The following is a 19033-nucleotide window of genomic DNA, read 5'->3' as shown; positions in this document are numbered from 1 at the left end:
GAGAGATACCAGTGCCTCCAAGAAACACATGGCTTTTCCAGTTTATTGCTTACCTAATGTTAAAAACAACAACAAACCTAGGACTCCCTGCACACAATCTCAGCGAAATACTGTCACCCTACAGGGTCCTGAAAAAATTCAGCCATCTCCAGACATGACAGTGTTATTCAAGACACACAGATGCCTTTTTCCCAAGAGACTGAGGCGTGCTGCTCCTTTCCTTGCCAGTCTTGCACTGCAGCACCCCATTTCAGCAAGCACAACCTCCCTCAACAGGGTCCCGTGCCCGCCACCGCCTCTGCTTGACTTCCCCTGCACATCAGACCTGCTCATTACCTCCTGTCTGCTGCCAGCCCCCAAGGCATTATCCTGAGCTGCAAACCATCTGGGTGCCCAAGCAATTCCTTTTTGGTAGGTTTTTTCTCCCTGTGACATAAACTGGGATCCCACTTTCCTCCCCTCAAGTTACAGAGATACTCTGTTCTAAAGCTTAAGCCAGACCTTTGCCTGCAGCCAGGTCTTTCACTTCTAAACAGTTTTTTTCTATTCTATCACAGAAGAAATCCTTCAAATATCAAATCCTTCAAGCCTTTATGTTATCCTACTTTTGTAGGTCCTTCAGCCAAAATCCGTTTTTTTCCTATTCTGTTCTAGCCAGCAGGTGATAAAAAATTGCCATAAGAAATGTTGGCTTTGAGCATAAGTGCCTGGATTAGAAAAAGAGACAATTAGAAAGTGAAAAATGGCAAAAAGCTCTAAGAAGCCAAAAATAAAAGAACAAACAAACATGCAATCTGGCTATCAAAAAAGGCCACATTTTTCCCTTACTGCAGTAAAAATCAACATTGTCAAAATTACAAAGTATTTTGAAAGACAGGCAGTTATGGGGAGAGGGAAAAACAGTCCCACAGGGTCCAAAAGGGGGGGCCTGGGAAAAGCCACCTGAAGGAGCTGACAAATGAAGGGACAGAGAAAGGCAAGCACCTCACACCGTGCTGCCAGGATGCTGCAGCGATCCTGCAGCTGCTGGGTGAGACAAACTACCCCGAGTGAAGGGAGCCAAAAAAAAGAGCCTGCTGATTGAGCTGGCTCACGTGCGCCCACATTTATGGCAGCACAAAGGTCAGTCTGGTATTGCCTCTTGTGAATCCCTCTTGAACAGGCAGGCTGGGGATTTGATGGGCTCAGGAGGAAGATTTATCAACACACCAGGGGTTGCTGGCCCTAACTCTTAACCTGCTGGCAGAGGTTGGGGCTTTTCATTAAGGGGGGCTATGCATGGAATACTTGCAGGCTGTGGCTAAGAGTAAATGTGATCTCAGCCCACACAGTTTGCTGCTGCCTAAGAGACACCAGATTATTTTCTCTCAGCACAGAAGTCAGCAGTCCCCTGGAACCCTCTGAGCAGCTGAGTGCACAGAGGGGATAGTGAGGGGAAGGCTGGAAGGGGTATCATGGTATGTTGTTCATCATATCCATGAGCTCTGGATGAGCAGGGAAAAGCCAACCACCCCTCCAAGCTGTACTCCTGTGCTCCAGAGGCACCTCCTTTCTGGAGCCAGCAAGCACCCACTGCCAGGACAGGCCCCTCTCCTGGCAGGGCCATTCACAGTTCCCATCAGCAATCTCCCTGTGCCACCACAAAATCTGGCCCCTTTTAAGGGAGAACTATCTTCATGTGGGATATAACCCCCTGGAAAGGCTTGCTCCCTCTCCTAAATCCCATCCTGATTGCACAGGCAACTATAGTTTCATGAGGAAAAAAGAACCTGAGCAACTGGGTATTTACAACAACACATCCTTCTGCCTCCCCTATTACTTGTTGTCATTGAGGCCCATGTCTCTGGACCTCAGTCCCTCCACCTGGATGGTATCACCTCTGACTATCTGTACATGAGCTGCTGGGTTACCTTCCCCCTGTTCTTCCTGGGGTGTTTCTGCAAACCCTGCTGAATCCATCAGACTTCATTTTACAAGATCCAGCACCATTTTGAAACTCTTGAGCTTTCCGCAGCAACTAAAAAAAAAAAACCAAAACAACCCCAAAACCTAGACTAAGGGGTTTTACACTTGGTGTTCTTGCACAGTTCACCCTTGTTTCAACCTTTTCCTTTTCCTGTTGCAGCCTGAATTCCCCATGGTGCTGGCTGAGGGGCAGTAAATTCACTGCCTCCTTCCCTTCCTGCAGCCTCTGGCAAAGTTCTCAGCTTCCCTCTTTGTTCGGTTGAGAGATGCAAAGATTTCTCACCCGAGAGACATCATCCCAGGAAGTTTCCCAGCCCCTTGGGGACACACCCCCCCAGATCCCTTCAAGCACCTGGGCTGCAGCAGGCACAGCTGGAAGAGCCAGGCAAGGACTGGAAGAGGGATTCCCAATGCGCACTCCTGCAGAATGAGTGAATAATTTCTCTCCTGCAGTTGGTGCCAGCACTTGCTCCTTGCCAGTTGGCAGAAGGTACCGCTTCCTTTTCTGAGGAATGCTTAACATCCACCTTTCCCCCACCCCAAGGGGAAACCACAGAGGCTGGGGGAGTCTTTCCTGGCAGCCGGGCATCTGAAGGAGCTGCAGGCTTGGGGAAGAAGGAGGAATCCAGCAGGGAAGCCAGGTTTTACTTCACAAACTTTTAGCTGAAGGGGAGCAGGGAGCACATTTCTCCCTCACCTGAGAGTTCCCATGGGAACACAGAAGGGCAGTGTAACAGCAAATTTTGGAACGGGCATGTCTGCGAACAACTTCTGATATAATATTTGAGTCCTCAGATGTTCAGCCGCTTGCACATACTGCGTGAGCGCCTGATTTGCATGGGATTTGTATTTGTTGGTATTCACATTTGTAGGAAAACGCATACATTAGATTAATGTCATCACAGTTTATGGAGATCATCTGTGCCACAGCACCAGCCCAGGGCTCTGACTGCATTCCATGCCCCGTGGCACATGGCAGCCCCTCCTGCCCTGCCAGGGCCACTGAGAGTCGGGACGGCTGTGCCAGGCTGAGCCCCAAGGTGGTCTTGCTGGGTTCTCCTCTTTTTAACACAAAAGTTTAAAGATCATTTGGAGTAACTGTCTAAAATTGCCTAGCCCACATTCCAAAGATAAAATTAATCCAACTATTTTGACATTCTTTTATATTTCCTTGTATGAGCTTACAGCACGCTCCACGCCCTCATTTTTAGTGCCTACTTAAGGACATTCAGCTGTCTAGCAGACCAACTAAGCGGTCCCTTTTTGTCTTGCAGGAGCATCCCTCTCTCAGTGAAATGGGATGGTTATAATTCCCTCCCTGTTTGCCATGACACCTGGGTGCTCTCATCTGCTAGACAGCTGGAAGCTGTCACTAGAGATGCTGTTCTCACGGAAGCATTGCTGGGCTCAGTCAGACACTCTTTGTAAAGCAGATGGAACACCTCAGAAGAACAGCACTGCAGCAACAAAAGCTCATTTTCTGCTAGGGGATTTCTGTTATTGGGCAATGCTTCCATCAGGTGACTTCACACCCCAGTGAGCCCACATACCAGTGGAGCCCAATGATGATTCTGTTAACCTACTTCCACTACTGAGGCCCTGCAGTTCCACCTCCCAAGGCTGCCCTCCTTTTCCATCTCTGCCCTTCCAAACCGCACAGGAGCATTAGGACTGGGGGCTCAACCCCTGCTGTGGCCCTGCCACCCAGGATTTCCAGGCCAGGATTTCCACTCAGTCCCCACGGAGCCTCTCGTGCTGGCAGCCACATCCGAGTCACTGCTCGTGCACAGGGTCTGCAGAGTCTGTCTCAACCCTGATGGTGCAACCCAGAGGAAGTGGGTGGCACAAAGGAAGAGTGCACATCTCCAGATCTGGTGATGATTTCATGCTCACCCCAGTAACAGGCCAAATAACACCTTCTGGTCACCCTTAAAAGCCTTTTTCTCTGCAGCACATGCCACAAGCCCATGCTCAAGCTACGTGCACAATTCAGCTGCTTCCACTGCTCCTTACTCAGGCACAGCTCTCCCACCTCACAGCCAACTCCCATCCCACAGCATCTGACACTCGGAGAGGCTGTGGTATGCATAGCTCACTCAAGAGAAGGGCATGCCCTGCTCCAACATGGGTTAGCAGACACAATTTCAATTTATGGCTCTTGCAAGCAAAGTCTTGAAAAGGCCTTTCAATATTTGAGTGCTTCAGTCTTATTTTCCAAGCAATTTATACACTAAGAAATCTAGATGGAAACCTCCAAGTGATAATCGAATCCCTTGGATATCCCAGAAAATGTTGCCCCCATATGATCTAGTACCCTCATGACAAACAGCTCTCTATTTTTCTTTGTGATGGTTCCTTACTTCCCACCAACATGTGTCACTGTGATTATGATCTCTAATGAGCTTCTAAATTATATCATAGCATTCTGCCTTGATGAGTTACATTCAGTAACTTTCATTCTGCAAGACATGAAACACTGCCTACAAGATGCTGAATGAAAATTCCCTCAGCACAGCAGCTGAAAAACTGGTTTGGAGGGGTTTTTAGCCTGTTTTGCTTGGGTTTTATTTTGTGTTTTCAGTGCTCTGTTTTGTGATTCTTGTTATGCATCTTATTCCAGGATGCCTAGGAACTTTACAAATGAGGCACAGAAAGTTGAGCCTTCTTGCACACCCCTAAAATCTCCACCTGAGGATGGGAACTGTCACCACAGAGCAGCAGAGGTGGCACATTATTTCTGTAAGGCAGGACAGGGGGAGGGACCCCAGCCAAGGCCCCAGAGAAAATTGACATTATTTTTATGCTGGCTCCCAGTTCCAGTTAAGGGTTATACTCCAGTAAAGTGAAACTGGAAAAGTGGATATTAACCCCCAGGGATTCTTGCTGCTCTGGCTGCAAGAAACCAGTGCCTGTGGCCACTCAGCCTTGCTAACACATGCCCACACTGGCTAGCAATCTCTAAGGGACTTGGATATCTCCTGCTGATTCCTCAGACAACACCAGCCTCCCTCAGCATTCCCACTCACACATGTTATACTAACGTGCACATCCAGGGTCATACCTTGCACTAATGTCACCTGCCCATCTGGGAAAATGTGTATGGTGCGCCTGAAGACAAGGACAAAGCAGGCTGACCTTTGTGTGTGCAAACAGCTCCCCTGAGGCAGCAAGGTGTTGACTCAGCTGGTGTCAACACCTGGTTGAGTGTTGGTGACTCAGCTGCACCTTTCCCTGCTGCTCATCCAAGATCTGTGACATGGCTCATGAGAGCTGAGATCAGGAGGGTTTGATTTATGGGACAGGATTTATGGGGGCTATTCCTTACTTCCTGCAGATAAGCACAGACAGTGCTGATCAACAGTTGCTATGTTTCTAGCTCAGAGTAGCTGTGCTCTCTCTGTAACTCCTGCCCGTGGCCAACCTTGCACTTGGTGCCTGCAAAGCAGCTCCAAAACAAATGGGACAAAACATGCTGAGTACAGCAAGCACATTGTTCACCTCTCCCAGCCAAACTGTGGAGAACTGACCACCATTTCCCATGCTTCCAGCTTGAGCCAGCACCCAGGTAACAGGGAAGGTGCTGAGAACACAGGCTGAGATTGCAAATCCTGAGAGGGACAAGCATTGATGGTACACTGAGTTCCCAAGTAAACTTGATATCTAAGGGCATAACTCTCATTGCAGGGCACCAGCCAGGTTCCATAACATGGAACATCTGCTCACTCACTGCAGCTGACACCACCTCCCATTTCTTTTGGTCTCTGTGCACCGAAGTACCTTTCCAAGCTCATGGTGACTCTGGCTCATTCTCTGAAGTGCAGCTGCTTCCAACAGTTCTTGCTAGGGCAGGAGCACAAAACCCTGGAATAGCAAGCAAAACAAGTGCCCCTGAGTAGAGGAAGGGGGAGAGCACAGGCCTGGCAGGGAGCTACTGAGAAACTTATGCACCATGGCTTGTCTGTGCCATGAGATGAGCTGCCCAGGTGAACGCACACCGACTCATCACTGTCTCCAACTCAGGAAATGAGTTTTCCAAGGAAGTAAACCAGTCTTTGCATATCCTCAGCAGGGACTGAAGGCCCTTCCTGCTCAACATGTGTCACTACAGGTGTCTTGGGCTATGGTGCCATGGTACCATTGTACCATGATCTATTCTGCTTCTTGGTTAGCTTTGCTGAGCAAAACATTTCCTTTAAAAGACTTTCTTACAGGCACAAGAATTCAACAGGACCATGAAAATACTGCCCCATGGGGCATGACAGTTTAGTACTCCAGCTCTCTTCCTGTGGCTATTGCCAGGTAACTCTACCTGTTCCTCAAAAGCAGTGTCAAGCACACCATCTTCTGCACCCTGCTAAGCTGATCCATGAAAACATACGAGGTCCTTGCCAAGCTGCTTCACCAGCTTGTCCCTGGGGGAAGGGACATGACCCTTCCTGCTCTTGTAGCATTTGTTGCTCTGCCAATGGCACTGCAGAAAATGAAGCCTGCAATCCAATCAGCACTGCTACACCTCCACCCATCTTAACTGCCCAGACATAGGAAGAAGAGAAAAGGATAGAACATTGTATGGCAGACAACAGGACATGAGTGCATATAAGGTAAACTTCTTACGTGTGGAGACATTGAGGAAAAGGTAATTCAGAGTCACACAGATGTAAACACCAGTCAGATAAGACACATCCCAGCCACTTCACTCCTGTCTTAAGGCCAGCACAGTCACACTGGTGATCAGAAACACTTGTCATCCAGGCAGCCAGGGGAGCAGCTCACATGAACAGGACAAGGCTGATGCATGTCAAGTCAGCGGTGTGATCTGACTGGTGAATAACCAGGCAGGGCCGTGAGTCAGCCAGCAAACACCCCCACACGCACCCTTCCTGCCCTGCGGTGTGACAGCAGCAGAACCAGGAGCTGACTGCAATGGAAACCCCATCCTACCTCCTCAAAGTGGTGCTTCCCCAAGCACATCCTCTAGATGTGGAGTTTGCTGTACAAATCTTCACTAATCTGAGATTACACAGGGCAGAGGAACGGTGTTGCAGCCAAGCACAGGGGCTCTAAGCAAGAAGGAAAATCACCCAGTCAGGTTGGAAAGTACCTCGGATGGTTTTACTTCCTGCTCAAAGCAGGGCCAACACCAGACCAGATCAAAAATCTAGTCAGGCCTTAAAACCCTGAAGAGAGCTAACACCAAATTAGCTCAGTTCTTGGGAGCCTGGTGCTTAAAATGCCAGGGTTGTGGGTTCCATCCCCATGTGGGCCATAGGAAGAAACAGGTGCCACGTGGCCACCAAGCCCCTGCTGTGCATCCCTGATGTCCTGGGAGCAGTCCCTCCTCTTTCTCTCACTTCCCTGCAAACGTCCATGGCACCTCTGTGCCAAACACCCAAGCACCATCCTCTTCCAGCAGCAGCAAGCCTGAGTGATGCCTAGGCTTGGGCATCCCAGAGATGGGAGCTGCTGGTAATCAGCACAATAATCAATAATCAGAGTCCCATAATCAGGGAACAACAAACACCTCCTGGGGGTTGCAGCTGGGCTCAGGAACAGTGACCCCACCCATGCAAAGCAGGATCTACACGAAAAGACAAATCTAATTCCACAAAGAGCTCCTGAGGAAAACAAGGGAAGAAAAAATAAAAATAAAAATTCTAAACCCTAAGAAGCTTCCTCAAAATGGCACACAAGAAAAAAGTTGAAAAACCTCCCACAATGCCATCCAAAAAGCCTCTCCCAAACTTATAGAAGCCTCTGTTTAAATACATAAACTAAAAAAATATGCTCTGCTGGCAATCTTCAAAATTGGGTAACTCCTCAAATTATGAGTGGGACAGAAAATTGGGTAAAAAATTGAATAAAAGCCTCAAATAAACTGTCAAGAACCATGGAAAGGAATGGTGAAAAGTTGAAAGAAGCATCAGCAGCAATGCCAGCAAGGGAATCTCTCTGGTGGAAAAACAAAGGGGAGTGTTTTTCGCCCCAGTTCCAAAATTCATCCCCCACAAGCGAACAGCCTCTCTTATGTGCTGGTCTCTGCTGAGTGCCTGCACCTGTCTTGGAATGCTCCCCCCAACACACAGCAGGCATGATAACCAGCAAGAGGTAAAAGCAAGCCAAGCAACTGACCCAGCTCCCAGTGAGTTGCCTGAATTTTGTTTGTTCCCAGTCGAATTTTGTTGGTTCAAAGCACGGGCCAGGTGTTTGGGCACACAGAGCACAGGGCTCTTCGTGACTGTCACTCGCCCCAGCCTTGCAGCCGGAAGAACCTGGCACAGATGACTTCATGAAACCAAATTAGGGGTCATACACAAGAAAGGACATTGCCATGGATCTGGCGTAATTAGGGCCCATCATCATCAAGGACAGGAAATTGGCACATCTGCTTTCCGGGCTGCTGATCCAACGGTGGCTCAGGCATGATGTGATGTCCTGCTGCAGCCCCCTGGCCCTGCATAAATATTGCCCTGATTGCCCCCAAACAGTGGTACAAGCCATTGTTTTATCTCTCAGGCTCCCTGTTGCTCTTTACTCTTTCTCTCCTGGGCCTGGGAGGACAGAACTTACACAATGCTCTCTCTCACTCTCCTCTGCAGCACTGAAGGGGCCAGGCCAGATGGATAAACATCAGCCCCTTTTCCTCCAGTGTGACCCCAAACTGACCACAAGTGACGTTTCTGTTTGGATGCACCTTGGAAGGTTTGAATCTGCCGCCCTGAAGCCAGTGATAAAACTGCCACAAACCAGATGACTGCTGGATCACAACACATGCTTTTTAAAAAATGACTTTTCTCCATACAATATTGAGAATTGTGTCATTCCTGCCCTGGGTTACACTGCTCTGCAGGCAGAGTTCCTGGCTGCTCCATTCTTCTGTCTCCTCTGTCCGGGCCGTTGTTTCCCAAGAACACCAAAAAGGGTCACTGCAACTCTAGAGTTGTGCTGAGCTCCCAGCCCCAACGATCCCTGGGCGTTGCTCAGAGCCAGCAGCAGCTCCCGGGCCAGAGTGGGATTTCCATGTTTTCTGTCCTGCTTTTTTTTTTGGCTCTCGCAGGCGGAGTGATTTATTTTTATGCTGTTGTGGTTTGCACCAGGACAGCCCATCTTTCCCTCTTTGTTTTCATTCCTTCTGCTTGCCTGAGCACCGTGGAAACAAACAGCTCTGGAAAAGTGGAAACAAGCAGCTCTGTGCCTTGTCCAGGGCATCAGGCAGCAGAGAACCACAGGAAGCTCAAGGGAGCCTGCTCCGCTTCTGCTGAGACAGGAGCGAGCACCAGGGATCATCCTGGCTCCTCAGGGATGAGTCAGCGTGCACACAGCAGGGACACTGCTCCATATTCCTGCACTTAGACCTTCTCTCATCCAACATACTGCCAATGTTTAGGTTTCCTGGCTGCTAGAATTGAAGGGTTTCTTTCCCCCCTGTATTTCTGTGAGTATTTTTGGTGGGCACTGCAAATGCTTCATGATGTTGGAAAGGAAGAGCTATTCAGGAATTCTGAGCTTGCATAATTCCCAAATTTGTCTAGACAGATACTTTCCATCTGGATGATGCAGGCAGTACCACATGGACACGAGAGTTCCTGTGTTACTTAATGCTGTCCTTTTTATTTATTCATTTCTACACTGCTTTACAGGATGCGCACAGACACAAGGCTACAGCTGAGAAGGGAACAAGGATTTGTAGCTAATCCTTCAGGAGGCAGCTCTCAAACAGCTCCTGCATCTTGTATAACTGCTGGAGCCCCTCTGGTTTCTCTTTCCTTTTACAAAGCATGAGACTTCCATGTGTGGTTCATATCCTGTGAGAGAAGAAGAAAAATATTTTCCTGTGAGCTGCCATGGCTCAAGGATTGCCATCATCATCATCATCCCCTGTTCTTGGGTTTGCACAGCTCAGGGTGTCTGGAAGAGCTGACTGTGGAGCTGTCCCATTCCATGTTGTCCCTGGATCATGTGGCACAAGGGCAATTCCAGACCTAAGTCAGAAAGGGGATTTAATTAATCAGCATGGCAGCCGCACTCACAGACAAACCCAAGTGTCATTTTTCCAAATATTGGCAATCACTGAGCATCCTGAAGAAAGCAGGCTGGCTCACAGCTGTTGGGCAGAGGTATCCTGGACCTGAGCTGGATTTAACAAGCAACGAAGCCCTCCTGACCCTCTGCAGTGTATGCAAAAGGCAGCCTGTGCGGCCACCAAGCCGCTGCTTGACTCCAGTCCTGAGGTCAGGTTTGGAGTGCTGAAGGGTTTCCCCTGCAGGCCCCACCTTTGTGCTGCAACATTCCTGGGGATCCACAGGCAGGGCCAGGCTCACAGCCAGGTTACAGCAAGGGTGACTTTTCCTTCCAGCTGCTCACCCCCAGATACAAGTTCGCTTGGCACTGTTTGCCTGAGGTCTTCCCAACCAGCCTGGGCCAAAAAGACGATGGGAGTGGGTGGAAGTTAAAGGACAACATGTGGGGAAGTCATCTGCAAGTGCTGGAGATGTAGAAGGGAACTGTATAACCCCAAATATGCTGTAAGCTGCTCTGTTTACTACTTTTCTTTGCAGTAAATCTTGCCAGTGAACTTGAGTTCATTTGCACATTGACCATCCACGTCAAAATTTCTGCTTCTAGGGCTGGGTTACTTTGTAGCTGTATTTTTTCAAGAGTTCTGTTTTCCATCACTGAGGGCAGTTTCTCCCTGGACCCCTGGTTTCCCTGTTGTCCCAGCCTCCAGGCACAAGGAGCCAGTGTAAAGGAGGTCCTTGTGCAAGTGAACTGGATTCCAGAAGAGCAGGATGGGGAGTGAGAACAAGCTGTGCCTGCTCCAGCTGGGGTCGGAGCAGAGGTCTGCAGCTGGCCTGGGTCCCTTGGTGCAGCCAAGAGCCAAGGTCCCCTCCTGCTGCTACAACATGGCTTGTTTTGGCATTGGCAAGCTGCTGATGCCCCATCTGGCTCCTGGGATATCATGAAGATATCACCTCAGGAGGCTGCTTTCCTGAGGGCTTGTGTGCACACAGGGAGGAATGCCTGTCCTGATGGGGCTGTGCAGTACTGTGGCACTGGAAGAGGGTTGGGAGAGAGCCAGGCATCAGCAAACGAGTTCTGGGAACTGGGAAAGGAGGCTGCAGCCTTTCTGTGAATGAAGACAAACAGCCATGAGCCATTGCCTTGTAAGTCCTACATGCCTATCTCCCTCTCATCCAGCCATTCCAGCAAAATAGCCATATTTATCTGCTTCTTCAGCAGAAACCACAGGCTAAAAGAGGAATTCACACACTTGGAAACAAGTAAAGAGTGAACTGGCAGTGGAGGCTTGCTCCAAACACACGGGGTCACATGCGCTTGAAGCAAGATTTCCAACATCTGGTTAACATGACACATACTCCCAGGCAAGGCGAGTGCTCCTGGGGCTTGGGGTGGACTCATGCAGCTTGGAAAGCTGGAGTGCAGCTGGTTTTGGGAAGTTCACCAAGCTTCCTCTGTTGTCTCTCAAGCCTCTGCTCAGCCTTTCTTTTGGCTGGGTCTCTGGCAAAGCCCAGGCTGCTCTGCCCTTAATCTTCTATGTTTTGTGTATCCACGGAGACTGTAAAACACTGCTTGCTTACCCTTTGGCCTTGCTAGCTCAAAGGCACTAAGAACTCCGTGAGCCAGATCTCTGGCTGACATTATCCACTGCTGGTCCGCGGGCTTTGGTAAAGTTTCCAACTTGCATCACAGGGAGGCTTGGCTTGGTGTTGGGATTGGCGTGGAGAAGGCACCGTGACACGGATGTGTCAGGTCAGAGTGCTGTGGCTACAGTGAACTGTCCAGAGACAGCAGGAATGGGGCTGAAGTGAGATGAGAGGAAAACTCTCCAGCAGGATGATTCCAACTTCCCCATCTCTTCCTGTGGAGTGAAAAGCAAGATCCTTTTTGCAGTCTGATTCACCTCCGCAGCCTGTGGGAGACACATGATCACTGTTAGGACGGGGCTTTTTTTGTTTGTTTCACAATCTCAACTCTGAGGTGTTTGTGCAATCTCCAGCCCCCAGGACATTAAATTTATTTGGGGCTCACTCCCTGGCACACGTGCAACGCCGGCAGCACCGCGGACCGGAGTGACGCGGCTGACGGGACGCAAGGGGGACGCAGGGGCCGGGCGAGCGGGGGCGGTGCGAGCCCGCCCGCCGTGTCCCCCGCCCCAGCCGCCCGCCGCCGTGGGGAGGGAGGGCCGTGCCGGGCCAGGCCGGGCGAGCCGCGGTGGCGGCGGCGAGGGGCGGCCACTCCGGCGAGCGGCAGGACAGCAGCGCCCGCCTGCGCTCCCCGCAGCCTCCATGGCCGGGGCCGTGCCCTTGCTGCTGCTGCCGCTGCTGCTGCCGCCGCTGCCCGCCGGCGCCGCGCCGGCTGCGGGCGAGCCGTCGTGCCACGGAGCCTTCGATATGTACTTCGTCTTGGACAAGTAAGCGGCGAGGCGAGACGCGGGCGGGGATGGGGGAATCGCCGCCATCGGGGCGGCGGCGCCGCCGCTTTTGTTCGGGCGCTGCGTGGGGCTGAGGGGCCGCGCGCGCGGGGGCGAAGGGGGGGGGGCGCCGTGAGGGAAAACGGCGGGAAGAGCATCGTGAGGGAAGTTCGGGAATCCTGCCGGGACCTCCCTGAGGGGCTGTGCAGAGGGGCCCCCTTGGAAGTTCTCCCAGCGGAGGTGCGTTTGCGGCCGGAGGCGTTGGGAGAGCGAGCGGCGGCAGCATCTGCCCCGCCGGCGGCCGGGCTTTTGTGGGGAAGTTCGGCGGCCGCGGTCGCCCTCAGGGCGAGGGGGGAGCGGGGCCCGGGCGACGAACTTACCAGCGAGATGTCTGGCACCGCGAATATGGTCAGTTTCTGCCCGAAATGTCAGCCCGGATCAGGCCGCTGATGTACTCTGGTTTTCCCTTGTAGGTCTGGGAGCGTGGCGACGAACTGGCGAGAGATATTTGATTTTGTAAATCAGCTGACAGAAAGATTTGTGAGGTGCGTGGTGCTGCTTGTGACAGCCGAGGTAGTGCTGGAGTAATTCTGGGCTGTGTTAAACACCCCCCTACCCCTGGTCCCCGTGTTTTTGCAAGCTCAGGGTATGTGTTCCTCAAACACATTAAAAGTTTGGCTTCTAACACCCAGACTGCTGGGAAATATTGAAAACTTTTACTTTATTTTCTTGTGCTTGGAACTGAGCAAAAAGGTGACAATACGTGCCTTTAAATACTCACTTTCTTAAATGACTCTCAGATGTGATTTGAAGTTTTTGTTAAACTTGTTTTTCAATATACCGTGTGCCTAGTTTCTGATGGAGTACTACTCAAATTCTGTGTTTGGAGATCTGTATAAAGAAACAGTCTTGAACACATGTAAACATATGCGTTAATATATAGTGCCGGTCAAAAGGGAGTAATGTTAAAGCTCAAACGCAGAGGAAGGCCATGCCATGTAACAGCGCCTTTGTTGTACTTACATATAATCAACTTTGTTACTGTCAGCAGTGTTGTCGGGCAAGCCCAGCTCCTCTTGAAATAGCTGCTGCAAATCCTGGCTGACTGCTCTGTACAAACAGCTGAGGATTGCAGTGTTTTGCTTTAAAAAACCCTACCACAAAACCCAGAATAAACCGAACGAATCCCTCACCACACACAGGGAGAGGTGGTGTGGTAGGTTTTGCTGAGTAAAACCAAGCGCAGAGTGCAGTTGTAATCTTGGCTTGCTAAGAAAAGGATTATCCAATTAGGCTTTTATAAGTAAATATAGCTTATTGTCATCTTGTCAAAAGCAAATCTTCTGTAAACTTACGTAAAACTTCTGTCCAGGGGGCGACAGAAACTTTTGAAAGTTGTTTTGTTGTTTTGTCTGGAATTACACAAAAAAAAAAAAAGAAAAAAGAAAAGAAAGTACTTACATTCCCTTGATGTCAATAGTTTTGAGCTGCATCAGTGACATCAGTGGACTGAAAACATACGGTCATTCAGCTTTTCAAATGTTAAATCCTTACTAACTGTAACCTGATTAATTAATGGTGATTCTCATGTACAGTAAATTACCAAGTTAGTGAATATATTAAAATTGTGATGAATAAAACGTAAAATCATGCAGGAGAGATGTTACAGCTTACCTTGGGAAAATTCCTGTCTTGGGCCTCCAGAGCATCTGGCAACTCCTAAGTGCTTTCCACTGCTAATTAGATATGATTCCCTGCAACCTTGTGCAGAGACAGGTGACCTTCTTAAAAATAAATTGAAAAAAAAAGAGATTGAATTCCTCAAAAAAAGCAGTTTGTACAGCATTGCTTTTTGCTATGACATGTCCCTGGATGCTTTTAGGGAAGAAGTTTTCAAGTCTCACAGCTCTCTGGTCAGAGAAACAAGCCCAGTCTCACTCTGGAAGGCCCTGCATACTTTCTCAGGGCTAAGGCAGTCAGTGGGCACTGGGAGGATTTGATAAACATAAACAAAAAGCGGAGTTGGAAATTGGTGTTGTGTCATCCTGAAAGAAAAGGGGAAATTGGCAGGGTCAGTTTCAGAGATGGGACGTGTGTCTGGTAGTACCCATGGGAGCAAGAGGGAACTGAGTGGTGTCCCTGCCTTGGTGTTATACCAGTGGCCCTGGCAATTCCAAAGGGTGTGTGTGGGGTGGGCACATCAGCAGAGACTAGTCATGTGGGAGAGAGTAATGAGCAAAAATGCTTTAACTCCTCTTATTTTGGGTTTGTAGTTCAAAAGTACACTCCTAGGAGGCTGGAGGGTAAAGATCACGTGGATGAGACCTGAACAAGTGAATGAAAGGCTGTGCATCTGTGTGTTTCTCTGAAATGTGTTTTTGCCTTCTTTCCCTTTTCCACAGCCCCAAGATGAGGCTGTCGTTTATCGTGTTTTCCACCCAGGCGCATGTCATTATGCCGCTAACTGGAGACAGGTCAGTGCTCTGCTTTCTTAATTCTTCCCCTCCCTCCCTGCCTCTGCCCTTACTGAATCAGAGCAGCAGTAACAGGAACACAACAATGACCGATACCTCTAAGTGCTGGCCAGTTGTGAGGCCACCCTGCAGAGCTGATTTAATTTTGTGGCCATATCCCTGGATAGCCTCATAAAAAAGGAAGGAGAGGAATGATAGGACACAAATTCTTGATGTTACCTCTGCCACTGCTTTGCAGAAAAACTAGCACTAATGTTTTCATCTCTGTGTGACTCTGCATCTTGCTTGGCACAGTATGAGAGTGATTCTTCCATTTGCTTTTGTAAAGCAGCCTCCATAGAATGGTTATCAGGATTTTTCTCATGTCTAGGAGAAGCATAGAATGGTAAATAAATGTTTCTCATATTCTCACATAAGGTAGGTATTTTGTTTTGTATTTCCTGATCTGGACTTCAGGGCTTGTTTTAGACAGTGGGGTTGGTGCCACTTGAAGGGTGTGAGATCTTCCCGACACTGCAGTGATGTACAGGTGTGCTTGAACTTTCAGGGGATGGAATTCAAGGCTGCTCACTCTGATTTCTAAAGCAAGTGAGGATTTGCAGCTCAGATATCTTAAGGATGGGTGGGGGGAAACAGAAGGAGGAGAAACAGGCAGAGAAGAAAATATTGTAAAAATAATTACCAAACTCACAGAAATTGGGAGATGGTTGTGTGGAACAAGTGCTCTCAGCAGAGGACAGTGGCACTGCTGTCAGAGTCCTTTGGTGTCCTCTCAGCTTTCTCAAAACCAACATGACCTCTGCTCTCTCCTTTTTGTCCAGAAGCTACCGCCATGCACACTCTTCTGGGTTTTGAACCTGTGGATAAACCATTTAGGAATCACTCCACAAACCTGTGGCAGGGTGGAAGTAAGGTGGTCCATCCTTTCTGCTCCTGTTAGTAGGGAGCTGTAGTTGATGTGGTGTAGTTAGTAAGCTCTGCTGTGGGATTGTTTGTTTTAAACAATACATTACAACAAGTATGAGGCCTCCTGAAAAGACCTGCCGCTGGCAACAGGCTGAAATGTAGCTGACATCTGAGATGTCTAAAAACTCAGTTCTGAGCCCCTCCTGTTTTAGCAGTTAAAGAGTGGCCTGACATGAAAACAGCCACTTCCCCCCATCCGGACTGGGATATTGGATCTGCTCTCTGTGGGCAGAGAGAAGCTTATAAGTCATTTTTCCAGATGGCTGTAGAGGGGTCAGGAGAGGACACTTGAGCCTGTTCTGAGGCCTGCTGAAGTCAATGAGGTCCTTTCTCTCCATTTCAGTGGGCTGTCAGTGGCCTGTTCCTTATCAGGCCTGAGAGGCAGCACTGATAGCACACAGACCACTTGAAATGCTGGGCAGGGTGCTGGAAGCCCGCCACCGGGACACAAGTGCCTTTTTCATTGCCGGCACACTTGGAGCCAGGGATAGAATTGTGTTTTTCTCGTGTAAAGCACAGGAAGAACCTCTGCAGATCCAGTGGGTTCCCTTGAGGGGCTTGGTTCTCGTTCAGGGTTGGCCGAAGCTCTTGTGTGTGTGTCAGGGGAAACAAAGTGCCACCATTCTTGTTCAGGGGGAATTATATGGAGAAGGGAGGAGGAGACTGGTGACTGTGACCATATGTACACAGGTAAGGACAGATAAATACAGTTGGAGCAGCTGTCCTTTTAGATATTAAAGAAGTCAGCAGAGGAAAAATGCTGAGACTGTCTGGCCCCCATTGTTCCCAACAGAAGATGAGGATGCTAACTAAGCACACTACAGTTCCTGGGGATGGGTGTTTGTGAGGGTGATTATGGGGTATTATGGCCTTGGTTTGTTACGTGCACTTTGGACTTGCAGGCATGTTTTTGCCCTGGCTTACTTGCTAATTCCCAAATGTCAGGAAACCACAATTTCTTCCCAGCAGTTAGATCAAAGTAGGGCAGAATTTTTTGTTTGGAAAGCCTTAGGCTTCTGATTGTTTGCACAATGTTCTTGCTGGGTTTACTGCACAGTAAAGCTGTGGATATAAAGAAAGCCACAGCATAGCACCAAAGCCCCCAAATTCCCTAATATTTTGTGAGTGTGGGCAGTGCTGTGACTAACTCTGTAAAGAGAACTCCAATAAATCCATAGAATAACAACAGCACCCAGGTGGAACAGCCTTCTCACACTGGTTAAAGCCCATTTGAAACACACACATTTGTGAAGTTGAGCTGGAAACTGTGCAGTAAATGGTAAACAAAGATTGATGCACTCACCTTCAGGGCTTGCTGCTGGAAAGCACGTGGTTTGGGACAGTGGATACCTTCAGGAATACCATACAGCTGGCACGATGTTGCCTTTGTTCTCTTTTGGCCAGCTGTCCTGGCCAGCAGCAGTCCAGGTTTCTGTGAGCCGGCTTTGGCAGCCCTGACCAGTGCCAGCAGCCAGGACGAGCCCTGCTGCCTCTGCCTGGGTGAAACTCCTGCTAGAGATAAAAAGAGATGGTGTTAGTGAAGGTGGAAAAGTAGGACACTTGAGTACCTGGTTACATGACCAACTATCCTGTCCTTGTCCCTAGTCCAGCTGACTGCTCCTGGTTTCACAGGGATGTGTAAGACATGGACACATTTGGGGCCTCAGTCACGTGAGCTGCCCCTGTGCATGGGTCCAAGGCAGCTTGCCAGAACAGAGTCATCTGCAGAGAGTCTTCTGCTGCATGTATCAAGTACAGCAGAGCTGGCCACTGATGTGGTTTTCATCTGGAGCCCGTGCAGGAGGCCTCAGGTTTGAAGCAGACTAATTATTTTAAGTGAATCAACCCTTTGTAGTATTTAAGAGGCCCAGAAGGCATAAGCGTCTTCCAAATGATACATCTGGGGAGGCTCATGCAGGGTTTTCTTGTACCACAACGACAGCTTGCCTCATCAGAGATGGAGCCATCCCTCTTTTTGTCAAAGAACACTTCCCCTCTCGGTTTCACTGACACGTGTGTGTGTTTTCCTGTTTACTGCACATCCTTCTTAGCAGCAAACCCCAAGTACCTGTTTTGTTTGCCTTCCTTTGTTAGGGATGAGCCCGTTGCCTTGCAGCACACAGCCTCATTTCTCACCAGAAATACATTCTCAGTAAGAGCTACCATCTCCTGCCAGCACTCATATGCTCACCACATTGAGATAATTCAAGATTCCAGCACTTCAATAGGTGGAATGCAACATGGAAGAGACATACAGAGTGCTGTCCCCCACTCAGTGGAGCTAAGAACACCCATTCGGGAATCTGCGTGGATATTAGCAGCTGTGTTGCCTGGCTGCTGCTGGAGGAACTGTCTGAGGCAGTTACACAGCTTAGAGAGAGAACAGACGGGGTAGCTATTAAAAATTAGTTGTGCCTGTGCTTAAACACAGAAATGGGCTGCAGCGCATATGCTGAGTGGGTAAAAGATATTAAATTTGTACTTATTCAGCCTAAACACAGACAGGCTGCAAGTTGCTGGCTCTGTTTTGCCTCTTCCACCTCCCTCCCTTTCCCGACTTTCACCACAAAGCCAGTGGCCCTCAGCCTTTGTTGTGTTCCCAAGCTGTCCCGTGGGATGTCCAGGCACCCAGGCTGAGGGCTCTGCTGTCATGGTACAGATGAGTTATACAACCAGAACTTCCCTGGGGACTTCCATGGCCACCAAGCAGCCTTACAGAAACTAGAGAAAGGGAAGTGGTGAGAGCACTGAGAAGCAGGAATGGGGGTCCTGGCTGCTGTGGCTGGTTGACTGCTGAGTCCCATTCATTATCAGGACAGTGCAGGCAGGCACGAGCGCCCGTGCCTGGCCTTCAAACCAGCCAGGGGTGGGGTTTAGAGTGATGGAGCCTACCTCTCCTGTTGGTTCTGGGGCCCCAAATCCTGCATCCACACTGGCATTCTGACATGCAGACCAGGACACGCTTGCACTTGACCAGCTTGGAGAATGCGGGGAGCTAGCTGACATCTGGCTGGGTCTGTCTAGTGCAGCTGTGCCCTGAGGGCAAGAGATGGTGCCTGATTAAACACAGCTAAAAGAGCTCATGCTGCCAAAGATTTTCCTGGAACCCCTTGTAGGCAGAGGCCTGGCAGCACCAGAGATTGCTGCGCGACCGGGTCACAAGACATTGCAGATAAATAAAACCGAACTGATTGTACGA

The 19033-nt window shown here is 49.5% G+C and overlaps 1 protein-coding gene and 1 long non-coding RNA gene across 3 annotated transcripts in view; one reads left to right on the top strand and one right to left on the bottom strand.

The window, feature by feature from the left end:
- Positions 1-6400: 6400 nt before the first annotated feature.
- Positions 6401-13800, bottom strand: LOC143693928 (uncharacterized). Its single transcript, XR_013181983.1, has 3 exons — positions 12775-13800; positions 8710-11893; positions 6401-7025 (listed from the first exon to the last, which is right to left on the bottom strand). It is a non-coding gene; the product is annotated as an uncharacterized LOC143693928 (long non-coding RNA).
- Positions 11939-19033, top strand: part of ANTXR2 (ANTXR cell adhesion molecule 2) — a 76780-nt gene continuing 69685 nt past the window's right edge. The window contains exons 1-3 of one of the 2 annotated variants that reach the window (XM_054633669.2): positions 11939-12394; positions 12868-12939; positions 14797-14868. In XM_054633669.2, coding sequence (XP_054489644.1) covers positions 12270-12394; positions 12868-12939; positions 14797-14868 — 269 coding nt within the window. In that variant the 5' untranslated portion in view covers positions 11939-12269. Of the gene's footprint in view, positions 12395-12513; positions 12635-12867; positions 12940-14796; positions 14869-19033 lie in introns of those variants that run through there. The other variant, XM_077176920.1, reaches the window with a different exon arrangement.

The sequence above is a fragment of the Agelaius phoeniceus genome, chromosome 4 (genome assembly GCF_051311805.1).
Source record: "Agelaius phoeniceus isolate bAgePho1 chromosome 4, bAgePho1.hap1, whole genome shotgun sequence".
In the NCBI taxonomy this organism is placed as follows: domain Eukaryota; kingdom Metazoa; phylum Chordata; class Aves; order Passeriformes; family Icteridae; genus Agelaius; species Agelaius phoeniceus.
This window is presented reverse-complemented; position numbering and strand designations above follow the sequence as displayed.